Raw genomic sequence first — 20112 nt, 5'->3', positions numbered from 1 at the left:
CCCTTCTCCCCGTTTATCCTCCAACCTCTTCCACCACCTCCATTACTACCACTACCACTAGCACTAGCAACCCTCCTTCCCCCATACGTCCACCACCCTTCCACTCTTCCTTGCTACCACCGCCTTCGACCTCGACGGCATCTACCAGCGCCATCATCACCACCACTACACTACTATCACCACCACCACCACCACTAACCATCCTGCTACTATCAGCGTGCTTAGGTTTATATTTCGACTATGAACAACCCTTCTCAACCGACGGTAGGCGTATACGTATATGTGTGTACGCATTTTTTTTTTGTTCGTTTTCTTTTTTTTTTTTTTTTTTGGTTTTTTGTTCTTGTTTTCGTTCCTCTTCCTCTTTTTCTTTCTCTTCTTGCTCCGTTTCTTGTTATTCATCTTTTCTTTCTTTCTTTCTTTCTTTCTTTCTTTTTTTTTTTTCTTTTTCTTTTTTTCTATGAATATTTTTCTTCGATCATACTTCGGCGACTTAGTCTTTCTTAATTGTTGTATTTTCTTATGTAGCGTATTGATTAGGGTATATAACAATTTTCTTGGATTTTTTATTGATTTATCATCATACTCCGACGAGAAAGTCTTTTTTGATTATTGTATTTTTTTTGTTAATTCGTCTTGATCAGGGTATCTAATGATTCGTTTGGTTTATATTTTTTTTTTTTTTTTTTTTTTTTTTGGGGGATTTGTTTAGGTCTCGATTTATCATCGATTTGCCTGTGTCTATGTGTGCGTAATATATAAATGCATGATTATCTTTCGGTGTATTTTTTATCGACTTTTGAGGATAATCGTCATTTCTAAATTTTGTTTTCTTTAATACTTTTTTTTTCTTTTGTCAAAATTTTTCTATTTCTTTTCGATTAAACTTTATAATAATTTTGTTTGATTTTCATCGTTATTGATTTATTCATGCGTTACGTTATATGTTTATTTTTAAATGTATACGTATAATTTTTCTCTCTATTCGAAGTTTGATTAAATTTTGATATTCCTTTTTTTTTTGTATTTTTTTTTTTTTTCAAATTTTTATATTTCGCCTTGATTAAACCGCATAATAATAATTTGCTTGATTTTCATTCGTTATTCATTATTCTATTTAAATCGTCACGTTTACATATTAATATTATATATGTTATCTTTCTCTTTATATCTTCTTTTTATCCACTCTTTATATGTACATACATATAAATCTTCAACTCTAGCTGTCGATGTTTTCTCGATGCTCTTTCGAGATCTTTTCTCGAGTGAAAAAGAAGAGAAGATAGCGTACAGATAGAAAGATTCTTTCGACGTGTCAACGAGAAGCAACGAAAATATTTTATCGTACGCGTTACACGTTTCATTTTTCAAGTTAAATATGGTGCTTTCGACGTTGATTTTCTCTATTTATTGACACGTAAAATATCATAGAAAAGTGTGGAACAGAGAGAAAAAGAGAGAGAGAGAAAAGTGTTACAGTACGAGCAAACTGTAGTCAGTCGATTACTATACTTCGATAAAAGAAAGAAAAAACAAGAGAGAAGAGAGAGAGAGAGAGAGAGAGAGAGAGAGAGAGAGAGAGAAAGAGAAAAAGAGAAAAAAATATAGTAGCTCGTTATACGTAGATATACATAGAACATTGTCATTTAAATTCAAATACGTTCTAAAATCTAATACGTGGAAAAGTCGAATGGAAATTTTTAGTCGAGTGAGATAAAAAGTGGATACATCGTAACACGTGAATGTGATTATCCAGGAAAGAAATTATTTCGAAGTATGGAAGATATTCGTGAAGGAATAAATAAATTGGATTAATTTCTCGATTGTCAAGAATTTTTTACTTTTTTTTTTTTTTTTTTTGTTCTTCATATATTCACCATATTCACCATATTCATATATGAAGATATAGGGTATCATAAAATATAGATCGTGGGCGTATATCGAATGAGAAGAGTTTGTCTATTAGATTTTCAAAGAGAGAATAAGATGGCGGATTAATAGATGTTCTATCCACGACAGTCACTTGCCTCGTTCTCCATTTATTCTTCGTTTTCAGAGGAAAACATCAGTTGACGAGCCCTTCTGACACCTTTCTCGGATTTCATCGTCTCTCTCTCTCTCTCTCTCTCTCTCTCTCTCTCTCTCTTATTCTTTCTCTCTTATTCTTTCTCTTCATCCTTGTTTGATCCTATCGAACCATATTCGACCATATCGAATCTCTATCGAATTTCCTGATAAACGAATTTACGCTCGACTACTTTTGTGTCCAACCAGATATATTCTATGTATATGTATATGTATATATATATATATATATATATATATATATATATATATATACATACTTACGTTATATACTTTTCGATTATTATCGAACGTACATACGCGCATATAAAATTTTCCTTTTTTTCTCGTTCTCTCGTTCTCTCGTTATATCATTCTGTTTCTTTCTCTCTCTCTCTTATTTTCTTTATTGACATTGATACAGTATACCGTTTAATCGATCCCAATGAATTTCTCGTATCCAGATTATCTTCTCTATCCGCGCTGCGACCTCTCTCCACGTGCCGTAATTAAAAAGAAAAAAGGAGGGAAAGAAAAAATAAAATTAAAAAAAAAAAAAAAGAGAGAGAGAGATAAAAAAAAAAACGTGGAAAGAAGAATTACGTAGAACAAGATCGATGCGATCCGATTAACGTTTCATAATATCCGATAAGAAAACCACTAGGAGGAAAAAAAAGGAGAGGGGTAGGAGGAGGAGGAGAACAAGGAGAAGGATGGATAAACGCGAAGGAGTATGATCTTGATTTGTTTTTTAATTTTTTTTTTTTTATTTATTTTTTATTTTTTTTTTTATTTTTTACCATGTCCGTGAGAAGACAGAAGAAAAGGAGAAAGGAAAAAGAGGAAAGGAGAAAGGAGAAGAATCATTGGTCAAGGAGGAAGACTTATATCGTGAGATCTCGCGTGAGCATTTTCATGGTGTCTTAGGCGACTACTAGCTTTTATTTCTTTTCCTATCGACAGAGAAAACTAAGAGCCAGGGATAAAAGGAGGAAACCTTATCGATCACGATCCAACCGTGTTCTTCAACCCTGTCCCTTTCAACCTTCCTCCATTTCACCCCCCCAAACTTCCCCCTATATCACTTCTTTACCTCTTCCCCTCTCACTCTGTTTGACCTCGATGAATTTACTTTCGCACTTTATCCATGTCGCACGGTCACGCATTCGAGGAATAACCAAGTCACGAAATCGTCCTGTCGTATTTTTTTTTTTTTTTCTTTTTTCTTGTATCCTTCTCGATCTCTCCCTCTCACTCTTTTTTTCTTCTCTCTCATTATGCGTTACCTCTTCGTGTCTCTCTAGATATATCCTCGTCCGTTTATTTTTATTTTCTTTTTCTTCCCCTTTATCTTCTGCTTTTATTCTTCTTCTTCTTCTTTTTTTTTTTGCTTTTCTCTTCTTCCTGCTGTTTTTTTTTCTGTTGTTTATTTATTTATTTATTTATTTATTTATTTATCCTTTTTTTTTGTTCTATTTTATCTCTGTCCGTTCATCGTGAAGCTTGTCTCGATCGATGAGACGGAATATATGTGTCTCCCCGAAGATTTATCGGATCGTTATAACGAAGGCGAAGTTTCTCTTCTTTTTTTTTTTTTTATTTTTATTTTTATTTTTATTTTTTTTATTTTCTTTTATTTTGAAGAAAGGAAGAAAGGAAAAAAGTGAAGAAAGTAAAGTAGGGAGAAAAGTAGGAGGAGATGGAAAGAAAAAGGAAGGGAAACGTTTTCGTTCTATTTGGTAGGAATAAATAATAGAGATATCATTCGGCGATAAGAAAGAAAGAGATACTTCTCTCTAACGTATGAATATGATGTTAAAATGCTGCACGGCTGCAAATGACATATACCTACTCGTTAAACCGTACATTCATTTCCGTAGGATATATACCTACGTTATGAAGTATTCAAAGGCATGGGTTCGTTTGATTGGGGAAGGAAAAAAATGTATAAAAAAGTTTTAACGAGATTGGGTATCAATGCGAGGATATATATATATATATATGTCTATGTACGTATATATGTCTATGTACGTATATATGTATATAGTTTTGAACATTAATTAGGAATATATTATTCTTATATCGTTCCATCTTTCATTATTCACGAGCAATGTTTTTGGACATCTCGATAAACGTATTTCAATAATACGAATTACTCTTTTACGCGTTGATTTTTCTTTCATTTTTTATTTTCACGAAATTATCTTCAAATATCTCGATAAACGTATCTCAATAATAATTTTATAGCTGCGTGAGATATGTTAACGCAGTCGTAGCAAAAAAAAAAGGAAAGATAAAGAAAGAAAGAAAGAAAGAAAGAAAGAAAGAAAGAAGTAAATAAAAAAGGAAAGATAAAAAAAGGAAGAAAAAGTGGCTATTTCTCAAATGATGGATTAGTCTGCTTGGTTGGATTTTTGGATAAAAAATGCGTAGATAAAAAAGTATATAGAGTAGTAAGATTAAGTAGATAAGTAGTAAAGCGAAAGACGACGACCTTCAACGGATCTTAGAGAGGAGCCCTTTTACTCTTTATACGATCTCGTCTTATATCTTTTCTATGTAAATTTAATGAGAGAGTGAGAGTGAGAGTGAGAGAAAAGAGAGAGAGAGAGAGAGAGAGAGAGAGAGAGACGTGCTAACAATAAACGAGACGTAAAAATAATAACGATACCAGAACACACGTTTTACATCGTCGACTATTTCTTTATTAATATAAAACTTAACTCGTAATTAATAAAATAAACATTTCGATTTAATAATAATTCATCTAATATTTATAAATGAAATGGTGTAGTATATATTTATTAGAAATAGGTCTGATATAAATGTTGATATCACGAAGAGGAATAAGACCATCGTTTAATAATATAAATATAAGTATATACACATATAGTGCCATTAACGTTTCGATTAATTAGATTTTATAAGGCCTGTTAGTGTTGAAGCGTTAACGTTTAACGATGAGAGAGGTGTGATATCTTCTCTATCTATCTATCTATCTATCTATCTATCTATCTATCTATCTATCTATCTATCTATCTATCTATCTATTTATCTCTCTCTCTCTCTCTCTCTCTCTCTCTATCTATCTATCTCTCCCTCTCTCTCTCCATCCTACGTTTCGTAGCTCGAAGAAGACGTTTGAGCGCAGCTAGAAACTAGGTTGTCCTCGCGTTAAAGAGATAATTTGATTTTGGCTATATTTTGTAATACGATCGCTCGCCATAGTGCATCCTAAAACGGATAGCATGCAAAGGCAAACTTCGTAAAATCTTTTTGACCTTGACTAAAGATTCTACGATATGTATTTCGTTATATTCTACGTTATATATTTTTTATTATAAATATATATATATATATTTTTAAATATTTTTTTTTTGGCTCTTCGTATCGATTTTAATCGATAGATGTGAATCGACGTTCTTTCAATTATCTCGATTCAATTTTTTTTTCTTTTTTTTTTCTATTTTTTTTCTTTTTTTTTTGAACAAAATAACGCGATATTTCACGACGAGATAGAAATAGAAGGAAATCGTAAAATAAATTTCATAAAGTTTTCAAATAGAGGTCGATAAGTACATCGAAATTATTTTTCATAGATTCTACGATATTCATAAATAGCGTTACGATCTATTCGCCTTCTAGGTATCGTTTAAAACGATGAGAAATATACCTCGTTCGTCTTATCATATCCCATTTTTGGCTTTTAAAGAGCATTATCTTTCCTTTGGTACTATATTTATATCGTATGTTTATATTGTAGATATATATTATATACGAGTAGATATATATATATATATATATATATATATATATATATATAAAAAGAAAAAAAAACTAGGTAACAATAAAAGAAGTTTTTTCGAATCGAAAATAGAATTAATTCTTTTCTTTCTTCTTTTTGTCTTTCTTTTTCTACTATACGATTCGACACAAAATTTTATCGAAGTAACAAAAAATCATCGACGACATTTTCACGTATCTTCCATTGATTTCATACACACATCTACGTGTTTGAATGTTTTGCTTGCTGTTAGGTATTATGTATTGTACGATTTTGATAACAAAGCACAATTCGAGAGAACGTTACGTGCCCGTTTGCCAAGGGACCAAATTATAGAATGCGGAGTACAACGAGATTTGTAGGGAAAATTTGGTCTTCGTGGAAATACGATATAGTAACGTTAATGCGACATAGCTGACATGAATATTTTCGAGTTAACAATCGTGGACGATCGTGCTTTATATTATGATTATTTTATTATTTATAACATCGTGTTTTCGTTATCGTTCAACGAACGAGGGCAAAAAATCCTTTACGAGCACGCTTCGATAATATATTAATAATTCTTACGATATTATTTCATCGAATATTTTCGAGGTATTCTTATTTGACATTACTATTTGACGATTTCATTTCTCTTTTTTTCTTTCTTTTTTATTTTGTTTAAATTCGTGAAAAAATTCTGGAAGATTAACCCGTTAAAATTTTTCGACGTTATTACATATCCGGAGCACTCTTGTCGACGAAAATATATTTGTTATCGGTTTTATGATATTTAATTCTCTTTCTCTCATTTTTCTTTCATCTACTAACTCATCGTTTTTTTCTTTTCTTTCTTCCTTTTTTTTTTTTTTTTTTTTTAATTTCTAGTAAGTTTCTTAAGGCGATTCTTGAAAATGTAAAATAAAATAAAAAAAAAAAAGAAAGAAAAGAAAAGAAAGAAAAGAGAGAAAAGAAGAAGAAAATATTTCTAAAGAGAGGTTACGATGGTAAAGACATTGATAAATAACGGAAATTAAAAAGTAATCGTTCTACCATTTGGAAGCGTTTTCATCTCTATATTGAAAAATGAACGATTCGAACATAATTCATCTACGAAACATGAAATTAATCGACGAAAATTCGTTTCTACGACAGTGTTAAATATAGCTATTATAGACACACACACACGTACACGTATAACAAGAGTAAGAAATTAATCGTTGTTTATTTATTTCGATTACGTGAAAATCTTCTTTCAGATATTTTTTACGATTTAATAGAACGAAAAAGATCGACGAGAAAGAAAAGATTACAAATCGTTGACTGTCTCTCATGATTAATTAATTGAAAAACGGATTTGAACTTTCTGTCTCTTTCTATCAAACGATCGAATCTCTCGAGATAAAGATTATCTATTTTAGATGATCTTGGAAAAGAGTTAATAATAATTAATTCCGTATAATGCCACGTAACTTTGAAATTTGCACAATAATCTATAGGACGATACGTTCTACGTTTTATTTTTTCTTTTCATTAACAGAACGTTTTATTAAAGATGGCCTGTGTATATGTACGTATGTGTGCATACATGTTTATCTGTATATATAAAAAAATTTATTTCATTATAATCCGTATTAATTATATATTTCACATTTTTATTCTCATTAATTTTTACTTCGTGTCCGAAGTTTTCTATAATATTTCTCTCTCTCTCTCTCTCTCTCTCTCTCTCTTTTAGTGTAATATAATTTACTTGTATTAATTTTTATATTACGATATCATTCTTTCTCTCTTTTTTTTTTTTTTTTTTTTGTAGACACGAAGAAACATTGAATTACGAAGAATCAATGAATAATAATAATAATAATAATAATAATAATAATAATAATAATAATAATAATAATAATAATAATAATAATAATAATAATAATAATAATATATAATATAATAATATTATTATTATTATTATTATTATTATTATTATTATTATCATCGTTGTCGTTATTGTTGTTATATAATTTGCCCGCTGCTAATTAGGACACAATGTTTTTATCTCATTTAAAAAGTTTACGCTTGTCCTCGTAATTCTTCCTCTCCATTCTCTCCTTTTATAACTATCATCACTTACGTTTCTGAAATACATTTACATAACCATCTTCTACAATATGACCAATCCTTTATGTTCTTTACGTGAACGGTATGTAAAACAACTCGACTGTGATACTTCGCGTCGCGTATAATAAATAACGAGAATACAGTCGGACGATAATGTCTGATGCGTGTTTAACCACAATCGATGAATTTAATTAGCCTAGTCTAGTATTTTCCAATCCCGGATCTCAAAATTCGGAGTTTCATTAATCGACTCCATCGAAATATTTCGAATTTATAAATAATCGATGGTAGTTCTTATCGCTGAACGAACTATTGTTCGTTGAAATAGGAAACATTTAGAACGAAAAAAAAAATATATATATATTTTATGACAATGATATTGACGAGTGATGGAATTAAGTGAGAGGACAAAGAACGAAAAGGAGAAAAAAAAAAGAAATCGTTCGTTTGAAATTATTAACGAATAGATTAGACGTTTAGAAAAAGGAAAAAAGAAATTTTATCGAAATTATGTTGGATAACTCGATTGAACAAATTTGTTTGTAAAGTTTCGCGAACAACGTTGGTGGCTATGGTACAGTGAGAAACGGTATGCGGTGATGGTGGTGGTAGTGGTAGTGGTGGTGGTGGTGGTGGTGGTGGTGGTGGTGGTGGTGGTGGTGGTGGTGGTGGTGGTGGTGGTGGTGGTGGTGGTGGTGGTTCCGTAGCACGAATATTGTTGCCCCGACAATGGAGTGTTGGACCGAAACATCAAGCCGGTAATGAACCACATAATGCCGAAGTTCAAGCTGCGGTAAGTAACGCGTATCGTGTGATTCCTCCCCCTTCATCCACCTTCCATCCACCCCTTTATGCGTAAATACATATACGTAATAACGTGTAAGTGTATCGGTTGTATGTAGTGAATTTCATATACGAATACGTACATACGAAATGGGAGAGAGGTGAGGGAGGTGGTGATTGGTGGGTGTACGATATACCTCTACATAAGATCGGTTGTAACACGAAATATCGAATGTATCCTCCCCCCGTTATATATATGCTCATAGTTGGCCATAAATTTCAACGGGTTAATTAAAGTGAATCGCGTTTGAATAATGCACTATATCTAATATGTGCGTGGTTTAACGAAACTCGAAAAGTACGGAATGATCTATGATAATCTAGATGAATGAATTTAGGTATGGGGGAAGAAAGAAAGAGAGGAAGAGAGAGAGAGAGAGAGAGAGAGGGTAAGGAGGTAGGGAGAAGAGAATAGAGTAGGGGAAGAGGACACGATCAACTAATTCTCTCAGTGAACTCCGAGCTATAGGCGGCTTATCTACTATTTGCCGATGCCTATGGACCGATCGATGGATTTACGAGGAGACGAGTGGTATGGTGGGGGAGCTGTGGGTTGGAATGGGTCAGAGGATGTTGGAAGGAGAAATACAAATCGGAGAGAATCGGAATGCTGGACATACGATCGTAATTACAGGTCGGATTTAACATTAACGGTGGTTCAACGCGCATTCGATATTTGATTTAACACTCTCTCGTTCTCTTCTTCGCATTACCAATCACTTCTATCTATATATACCATCCTCCATATTCCTATCTACTTTCTTTCTCTTTCTTTTACTCGTATCATTGCGTTTCTTAATAATTCGTTTCTCTTGTTCGATTTCTTTCATTTTTGTTTCTTACTCGAATGTTTGAAACCAAAGTTTGTTATATATCGCAAACGAACAACGGTAGATTTCGGTTCAATATCGTTATCAATAATTCATAAGGGAATATACTGCATATACGGTGTCGTTCAAGGATATATACGTATAACCGGATTCCAGATCGTTCGTGAGTATCATCAGAGAGAGAGAGAGAGAGAGAGAGAGAGAGAGAGAGAGAGAGAGAGAGAGAGAAAGAGTGATACGAGTGGATAGCTGGCTTTTATCACCGCTTTGAAAAATTTATACGAGAGGTGTATGAAGTGTGGCCGTTAAATACCTGCGGATTATTTTTTAAATATTTTTTTGAATTTCTTCTCTCTTCTCTCTTTTTTTTCCCTCTCTTTTTACCTCCGTTTTTCTCTTTCTCTTTATCGATGAATCACACATAACGTTGAACGAGTTATCGTAAATGAAAAATGAGAGATCGATCTAAATCATTTGAAATATTAAAAAAGAACGATATATCTTGTCTCGCACGCTATCTTCTTTAAATTTTTAAGTAACACGAAGGAATTATTTCTCGAGAATAAATTGATCTACTTTTTTTTGATCTACATATGTCATTATAGAAAAATAATTTTTTATTAACAACAACAACAATAATAATAATAATAATTATTATTATTATTATTGTTGTTGTCGTCGTTGTTTTATTATTACAGATATTTAGAAATATTATGAAATCATTTTCCGAATGAGAAAAATTAACGCTTGAAATTCTGTCGAGGTTTTTATTATAATTTCATTCATATTTAACAGATTTATCGTTCGTGACTGCACGCAATGCGGTTTGCCGTTTAGATACCTATTTGTTTGCTAAACTCATTATTCTTATGGTAGAGAGAAAATTGATGAAGTTAAAGTAAATAAAGTTATCAAGGGAAACGGGATATTTTCCAACGGAATTTCTATTCTCCACTTTTCGTAGTCCCTCCATCGGTAATATACTTGTTATTAATTTACAAAAAAAAATTCATAATCATTTAGAAAATATTCGTTATATTATTAATAAGTTTTTCTTTTTTTTTTTTTTTGTAAAAAATCTTATTTTATAAAACGTGTTATTTCATTAATAACGTATCTCTTTTGTTGAAGTAAACCGTCAACAAAGATCTCAGTCCCATTCATTTTAGCATTTAGAATTCATCAAATTTTCATAATTTTCGACGTTTAGAATATTCATAAAGTTTTTTGCATAGCTTTAAGAGAGAGAGAGAGAGGGAGAGAGAGAGAGAGAGAGAGAGAGAGAGAGAAAGAGAGAAGTGCTAACAAAATGTTATATACTAGCGACATTTATGGCACAAAAGCAAGCTTTACGACTACGTTATGGCGATAGAGAGGAGCTTCCTGTATACTTTTGTCGACAGCAAGGGAAAAAAAGCTCGCATTATTGGAGGAACCGGCAGAAGGGAAGAATATATATATATATATATATATATATATATATATATATATATAAACCTCTTTTTTATATCTACTTTCTCTCCCTTTTTTCCTTCACTCGTAACACCTTTTTTGCACGCAATAAGAGAAAAAAAAAAGCGAAGGCAAGAGAGAAAAGCGCGAAAAGCTTATAGAACGAAGTAGTAAGTTTTGTACTGTACGAGGTTAGCACATCCCTCTTTTCTTTTCTTTTTTTTTGTTTTTTTTTTCCTTTTCTTTCTTCCCCTCTGCTCTCTCTTCCTCTCATTTTTTTTTCTCTTATTTGCTTTGGTTTCAAGTTGACTACTATGTCAAGGTATTCGACCAACCTCTTGTCTCGATATCTACACCATATACGATATATATGTACATACACAAACACACACACACACACATATATATATATATATCTTATGTAGAAACGAGAGAGGTAGTGCATTACGAAGGGTTCATTTCGTAGAAATCCAAAGTTCTTCCTTTGACAGACCGGTAATATCCTTCAGTAAGAAAGAGAAATTTGTAAGAGAGAGGGCTTTTCCGGAAGCTTAGAAGTAACTAAAAGAAAAGGAAATAGAAGTAGAAGATAGTAGTAATGATCGTAATGGTAGTGTGGTGATGGTGATAGCGGTGGTAGTGTAGTAATAGTAGTAGTAGTAGTGGTCTGTTTAGTAGTATAAGTTGAAAGTATAGTGTAGTCGGTCACTCAAGGAAGTTGGCTACCTAGGGACAAATTATTTTCTTTCTCGAATTGTTCTTCGGAATGTCTCTTGTCCGACTTTCATCATTCTTTCTCCCTTTCTAACTTCTAACGTGGATCGATAACAAGTCGATATGTCGGAACTCTCTATGTAAGAAAAAGAAAGAAAGAAAGAAAGAAAGAAAGAGAGAGAGAGAGAGAGAGAGAGAGAGAGAGAGAGAGAGAGAGACCACACATCTCGTTTGTAAAAACGTAAGGAAACAGTTGGACGCCTTTACTACACTCGTTCTTCTCGATCGTCTTTCCATAAGATATCTCTATCTCTCTCTTCCTTTCTGTCGACATTTCTGCCAACATTTTATTTCTTTTTTCATATCGATTCTTGAAGAATCTCTTTGTTTTCTTTTGTCGGATGAACGACGAGCCGAGAACGACCAGTCGTCGTCGTTGAACGATTCACGGATTTATATCGTTCGAACTCTCATTCGAGAGATGCGAAAAGTTTTTTAATTGAAGAACTTGCAGAAGTAATTTTATTTCATAAAATACAGCTTTCAAGTAATTCGCGGTTCTCTCTCTCTCTCTCTCTCTCTCTCTCTCTCTCTCTCTCTCTTTCTCATTCTTTATCTCTTTTCTTTTCTTCGATGATCAAGAGGATCGTGATCAAGAAATAAATATCTAATTTATTGTTGTAATATTTTCTTGGTTTTTTCTGTTTTTTTTTCTTTTTTTTTTTACAAATTTATGCTCTCTCTCTCTCTCTCTCTTTCTCGTGCGAGAAAAGATCAAACATAGAGAGCATGCTTCGATCAAAGCGATGTATCGATCTTCGTTAATGTCAAGCATCAGAAACGATAACGATCGACCAATAAGTAAACGACTATGGGCTATGATAATTATCAATCGTTTGACGAAGTAGATTCCCTTGTTTTACTCGCTTGTCATGCATACGTCTATCTTCATCGTATGATCCATCAACACTGCTGCACGACTATCTACGTCGCCTTTATATTTTCTAATCCAACGCTCTCGCGATAACGTTGCTTGTCATGTTTCGTTCACAAACATCATCATAGACATTATGTGTATCTATCGTGTTAACAAATCTCGTCTATGAATTTAGTCAAAACTGTTGAGATTTAAAGCATAAGCGATATTACATGGATTTATCTAAATTTTACGAGTGTTAAACAATTCATCTTACATTGTGTATTTATTGTCTCGCATTATTAGACATTTTTATTTACAAAGTTTGATATTTTTTATAATCCTCCTTTTTATATCTTTCAATCGTAAATAAACTTCGTTTGTAAGTTAGAAATTTGTTGCAATGAGATCGTATAAAAGAGTTATTCGTGAATTATTAGCTACGTAAAATAGTTAAAAAAAAAAAAAAAAACAAAAAAAAGTAAAAGAATAGAAAAAGAAACTATTCTATTTATTGATCTGATTCAAAGTTATGTTTTCGAATGAATTTATGAATTGGACGAATTTATTTCGACTTTACGTGCGTTGAAAAAATTCTTGCTTTGCGTTGTTTCGTTTCATATCTTCAGAAATTTTTATTCCCATTTCTTTTTCAATTCCTTTTATTGTTATTATTATTTTTTTTCTTATTTTTCATTAATAAATAATTTTCAAGTTACAAGATAGAAATTTATTACGATGAACGTATGCAAAAATATTTGTGTATCATTAGCTTACGTAAAATATTAATAAATAGAGAAACGAACGATTATATTTACTCGATCGACAAATGAATGAAGAAATCATCGTTCTAAGTAATATAAATGATTCTTTTTTTTTTTGTATTAATTTATGAACTAATCGAATAATAGAATAATTACTCGTACGAGTTAAAATACAATTTTAATTCTTTTTTTCGTTTCGTTCGTCGTAGTAAATATTAACGGCTGTCTTGCCACGTGCAAAGTAATAACTCTGCTTGAATTCATCGTAAAATTAATTGACAGACGTTCACAGCAATGGAACAGAGCAACACGTCTGCCATTAACGTCTGCCAACTACAGAATACGATTTTGATTATGTTTCTTACTTACGTAGCAAGCGAGAGTGAACGTCTTTCTATGCCAAGCCGCATTGCGTTACATAATATCCAATAAGTTTCTTTCACTTCAATGAATCATTTCGTGTTCGTTCGTGTTAGAGCTCGTTAGACGGGATATATCTTAGAAAGAAAATTTTTATTTTATTTCTTTTATATATATATATGTATATATTGAAAAATTGGAAGAAAAGAAAAAAGAAATCAATAAAAGAAATAGGTACGATGAAAAAAAAAAAAAAATAAAAAACAGAAAAAGATATAAAATATATTGGAAACGTCGATCGAAGCAAATACTCGTATCGTATATATTATAGATAAACCAAAAAAAAAAAAAAAATATTTATATACACATATATAATAAATATGTATGCTATAACAAAAATAATATGCACGTCGGTTACGCTTTTAAAAATTTTGATTCATCCTTTATCCTGTTCATACCGTAATGGTATGTGAAAAACGATTTTGAAAATTTATATTCGGATATATTTGGAAAAGCTAGACGAATAGAACCATTTACTTCCACGTGTTCCTACTTATGTTATCGGAAACGTTTACTTTCCGTGAAAACATGAAGCAAACGTACCAGTTTTCTATGCGACGCCAGTAGAATAAGCAGCTTGACCGAGACGAATGTCGAAAGACTATTTCGTAGGAATAAGAAGAGATATAGAATAAAATTGATCGATCGATATGGCGATAGAATGTTTTACTATATTCCTGATAAATTTGAAAACGATAAAAAATAATCGTGACGTTAGGTTGATAATAACAAAAAAATTATTTCTTTTTTCTTTTTCAAAGAAATCTTTGTTAAATACTTTTTGATGGCTCCTGATGATAATTTGAGATTTAATAAAAACTGAGGAATAAAAATCTACAGAGGTATATATATATATATATATATATATATATATATATATATATATATATAGAAGATACTGCATTGGTTCGATGCGTTCGTTCCCGATTTACCCTCGATATATACTACAGCATATAAATGTATATATGTGTACGTCATCGTAGCACTCTTTTTCTTAATACGTTTTGTGTACAATATGTACACAGTTCGAGAAAGCATTTCCATGCATACACAACACGTATACACATAATACACACACAGATACCTCTCGACGCGACATCGTTTTCGAGATAATAATCGGAGGGTTGAAGACGTAAGGGGGTTTGTTGCTAAGGAAAAAAAATGAAGATGTTCCGAAGTCAAAAAGACGTAGGATAAGGGAATGACGTAAGAATATGGGGGGAGAAAGTGAGACGAAAGAAAAGAAAAAAAGAAAGAAAGAAACCAACATAGTATAGTAGTATTTCACAGTAATAGTAATAGCAGCCAGTAGTAGAAACTGTATTAGTAACACCACCACCACTAACAATAACAACAACAACAACAATAACAATAACAAAAACAATAGCAGTAGCAAGTAGTAGTAGTTCGGTAGCAGTCTCGTTCGATTTTTTTTTGTGTGTCACCACCCACGACGTTGCCAAATAAAGAAACGTAGAATGAGTTAGGTCACCATTTATGTTCTACATATACACACACACACGTATATATACATATATGTGTATATATATATATACATGAAGACGATACATATACGGTTTCTTCGACCTTCCACCTTTCTCTATTTCTTTTTCGTCAACGAGCCAACAGAACAATGTAATGCAACAACTCTTTTCCTTTTCGTCCTGTTTCTTCATACATTAGATTCATCTCGTCCTCGTTAGACCTCCTCCCACCCATTTCCATCCTTCTTCTTCCTTCCTTCTTTCCCTCTTTCCTTCCCACCCTTAGTTTCAATTCTCCTACACACAATCTCATCTCTCGTCTTAACCTTCATATAATCAAGGTGAATCCTTTCCAACTCGCGTACTTAGTTTTTTCTTCTCTCACTTCGGGATATATATATACATATATATATATATATATATATATATATATATATATATATCCCGATCTTTCGTCGTTCTTCCTACTTCATTATACATTCAAAAGGATAACTAAAAATATAAGGACTAATTACGTTCCTTCTTCTTCTACTTCTTCTTATTCTACTTATTCTGTACAGTGAAAGGAAAAGAGAGATAGAGAGAGAGAGAGAGAGAGAGAGAGAGAATAGCCATCATCATTGCTCGGACACTTCTAAATACAATAGCTCTGACATTCGACCGAAAGGGTATTTCTGTCTCTCTTTCTCTCTCTCTCTCTCTCTCTCTCTCTCTCTCTCTCTCTCTCTCTATCTCTCTCTCTCTCTCTGTCTGTCTGTCTATCTTTGTCTTCCTCTTACTCTTATATCATTTCCTCTGTAGATACTTGAAATTCTCAAAGCCATTGTTTACGGACAATAATATCATACAATTAATCTTAGCAAGTTATCATCTAATCTCGTCCTAGTTCCCCCTCGTTCTCTTGTTCATACTCTTGTTCATATTTATATATATATATATATATATATATATATATATATATATATATATATATCTACAAAGTATTAACATCCTCGACGTATTCGTCCTCCCTTTAAAGACGTGTTTTAACAATCACAAGTTTGTTAGATACCTTTCAACGAATGGATACACTCGAAAGTTATTTTATATTTGCTAGTAATACTTTCTTGTCTTTTTTGTTTTTTAATTTTTATTATATAAATATATTATATATCGTATAATATATATATATATATATGATTCTTTGTTGCTCTTTATGGTTACATTCGATTTGGACAAATTTCTCGAGTATAGTATAGAGATTTCCACGTTAATTTTCCTTTATGTCTTTCATCGTGAAAAGTCGCTTGATAAAACAGCAGGAAAAAGAAAGAAAGAGAGAGAGAGAGAGAGAGAAAAAAAAGAGAAAAAAAGAGGAGAAAGAGAGAGAGAGGGAGGAAAAAAAAGAAAAATGAAAGAAAGAAAGGCTAGTGGTGACGTTCGATATTTAATATCGATTTTCCGATAGAGAAACGATATTAAAGTCGAGATTTCGCACGTCCATAGTCATGGACATATACTTCCATTTGTATGTGTGTATAAAATATATATATATACACACACACACATATGTGGTGGTTACTCTCACGTGTTAGTAATACGTGTGATATTGGAAAATCGTGCTATGTGACGATAACTTTGTGTAAAATCGTGCACGTGGACTCAACTACTACGGGTGCGTTTTTTTTTCCAAGTATCTATCGAGATAAGAGGGGGACTGTATGGTGGGTGGGTGGTGGGTGGGATCTCTCTAAGGGAGATCAAACACGTGCCCTGATATATACTACTAAAAAAGGTGGTGGGTGGGTAGTGGGTGAAAAGGGTGGTGATAGTTATTAAATTTGCGATCGTATACGTTTACCTGTAGCACGAAGCATCGTCTTCTTTGCTAGAACGAAGTTAGAAAAACCTAAAATAATTTTAATGGGATATCTTCTTTCTAAACCGATAATCTTTGTTTTAATTGAACGAATTTAGAAAGAATTTTTTTTTTTTTTTTCTTTTGGTAAGTTCTTGTAGTATTGTCATCAATGCTATTTTAATTTAAGTTAAAAGTCGCGTATCAATGTACAGGTTGTCGCAAAATTAATCCTCACTTTCTCTTCTCGTTTCGATAACATTCCTCGTTTTGTAAAGTGTTATGTTAAAATTTGGAAACAAACTGCATTGTTCGATACTATAAAACGTCATTTCGAAAATTGATTTTGCCTTACCTTTCTTTATATATCTGAAAGAAAATATAAATATAATGGAGGTGATTGTATTCTGAACATCCTGTACATATATTTTTTTTCACCTCAATTTATTTATCTATCATCGTTTGCTAATTAATAATTGCTCTCGGAATATATTCTAAACGAAATTATTTCCTCTCGAATTAATTTTTTCGAATCGGATTTATTCTGATCGATTACGAATCACGAAAAAAGAAGTATTTGTTTATATTATTCGTTTGATAATATTTTTTATTAATTTTGTATATTTTAATTTGTCTTTCGTGTCGAACCGTTTGATCTTTGTTCCGATAAACTTTGCCAAAGAGAGACGCTCATAGTTTCTGGTCCCTGTTATATGGCTCGTCGATATTTCCCTTAAACCAAACTTATGTACCTTTGCGGAAACTTTGTATAACGAAACTTTCGAAACTCTTCGTATCGATCGTAAATAATGTGTATTAATCGTATCTAACGATACTAATTACTAATTAACAAGAGGAAGATAAATGCCCTAAGGACATAAATAAGATATAAATTTTTAAGATAGATTTCTTAGAAGAAAAATATTTATAAAAATCTGTGATCGTAGATGGACAGATTATTCGATGTGGATAAATTTATCGACGTATAGTGTTTGTGTGTATTTGTATGGGTGTATATACAAATACGAACATGTATATATATACACAAACACATACATACTGTATATGTACATATGTACATTGGATATCATTGGAAAATGCAGGTCAGGGTTAGTATAACCTAACGATAATAAGATCATGGCATGGTATAATAGTAGTGGTATAGTGGTAATGGTAGTGGTAGATGCAGCTATGTGGTAGTTGTGAAAAGGCGTGTTCTATAAGCTAATGACGATATCCTACGTAGACGTGAGAGAGATGATGTCTCTCGGTATGCACGATTAAGTGTTAAGGGGTATATTACGACGTTAAAAACCGAGGATATTGAAGAACAGGGTTATGTAAAAAGAGAAATATTGATGGTATCTATAGACGTTGTCTATATTACGATCATTTTAATTTTCTTCGATTAAAAATATATTTCTTCCTTGGAGAATGCAAACCGTAAAAAAAAAAAAAAAACAAAAATTTTCGATCGGACTCAACATGAAATATATTTTAATGATTATTCGAGAGAAAGAGAGAGATTTATTGTTTCGAAGCGATTATGATATTAATCCCTGCAGTGACACATTGATCTTAGACAGTTAAATATCCTATCGATTTATACAGGGTGTCTCATGAGGTCTAATGCTACAAGAGAGAAAAAGAGAGAGAGAGAGAGAGAGATTACACACAATCTATTGAAATTTACTCTTCCACGTTGCACAGATAAAAAAAAAGATCACACTAGTCGAGACGTAATGTTCTGATACATCTTATATATCTTAAGGATGCACGCGCGCGCATACACAAAAGAAAAGAAGAAAAAAAAGAGAAAAATGAATAGAAAGAAAGAAAGAAAGAACACCCTGTTCTTAGAAAATATCTCGGTTTTGAACGTTCGATACAACCCTTCTCTATTCTTCGTTAAAGCATCGTGCATCGACGTGTGTCACAAAAAATGAAAAAAAAAAATTAAATTAAAAGTAAAAATAAAAATAGACAATTCGTACGAGATAGACAACGCATAAATAATACAATATGTGTATATATATATACACACATATTGTATATATATACACACACACACACACACACACACACAATATGCGTGAGCGTGTATTAATGTTAAATTGCGTGTAATGAAGTATATATAAGGTACGTATTAATTATTTGGCATATCAAAAGAAATTCTTCCCCACCGTCTTGACGTAGCCGACGGTCTCTGCGGTAGCCTCGGTGAGGGCTCTGCGTAGTCGTGATCGTCGAACCTGAGACAGCGTACGTGGACAGAGTACGACGCCCTGAGTACCGGAGCCGGAACCGGAAGCGGAAGCGGGCATCATAGCCGTTGGCGGGGGAGGCGTCGTCGCCATTGATGACGATGACGATTTGCACCACCAGGGAAACTGGGCGTGTTTTTAGCACGTTGTTATATTCGTACAAATAAAAAGAAAGAGAGAGAGAGAGAGAGAGAGAGAGAGAGATGGTGTGAAACGTGAGATGGAGAAAGATAGGTAGATAGATAGAGAGAGAGAGAGAGAGAGAGAGAGAGAGAGAGAGAGAGAGAAATAAAATGAAGACGAGTACAAACGGTGGTGCTGATAGATCGGACTTAACGAAGGATGGATAGATAGAGTAAGAAAGAAAAGGAAAGCAGTGTGATAAGCTAGAAAGAGAAAGAGAGAGAGAGAGAGAGAGGGAGAGAGATAAAAAACTTTTCTCATCATATTCGCTCTCAATTCTCTATAGCTTTTTTTATACATCATGGTTTATTTCTTTCTTTACTCCTTCAGGAAAAGAAAAAAGAAAAACTCTCTCTGAAATTTGATCGTGATCTCTCTTTTTAATTATCTAAACTATCTAAACTATCTGATTTCTACGTTCGTGGTTACTAATACTAAACTACGTTACTTGCTCTACGTT

The 20112-nt window shown here is 32.4% G+C and overlaps 1 protein-coding gene across 2 annotated transcripts in view; it reads right to left on the bottom strand.

Moving 5' to 3' along the window:
• LOC122632111 (small conductance calcium-activated potassium channel protein) overlaps positions 1 to 20112 on the bottom strand; it is a 114123-nt gene that overhangs the window by 78975 nt on the left and 15036 nt on the right. Inside the window, exon 3 of one of the 2 annotated variants that reach the window (XM_043818594.1) lies at positions 19389 to 19595. The exons of the other annotated variant lie outside the window; for it this stretch is intronic. Coding sequence (XP_043674529.1) covers positions 19389 to 19595 — 207 coding nt within the window. The remainder of the gene's footprint in view (positions 1 to 19388; positions 19596 to 20112) is intronic. 2 annotated transcript variants of the gene reach the window in all.

Source organism: Vespula pensylvanica, chromosome 9 (genome assembly GCF_014466175.1).
Source record: "Vespula pensylvanica isolate Volc-1 chromosome 9, ASM1446617v1, whole genome shotgun sequence".
NCBI classification, from domain to species: Eukaryota; Metazoa; Arthropoda; class Insecta; order Hymenoptera; family Vespidae; genus Vespula; species Vespula pensylvanica.
The sequence above is the reverse complement of the archived record's forward strand: the minus strand, read 5'-3'. Positions and strand labels throughout refer to the sequence as shown.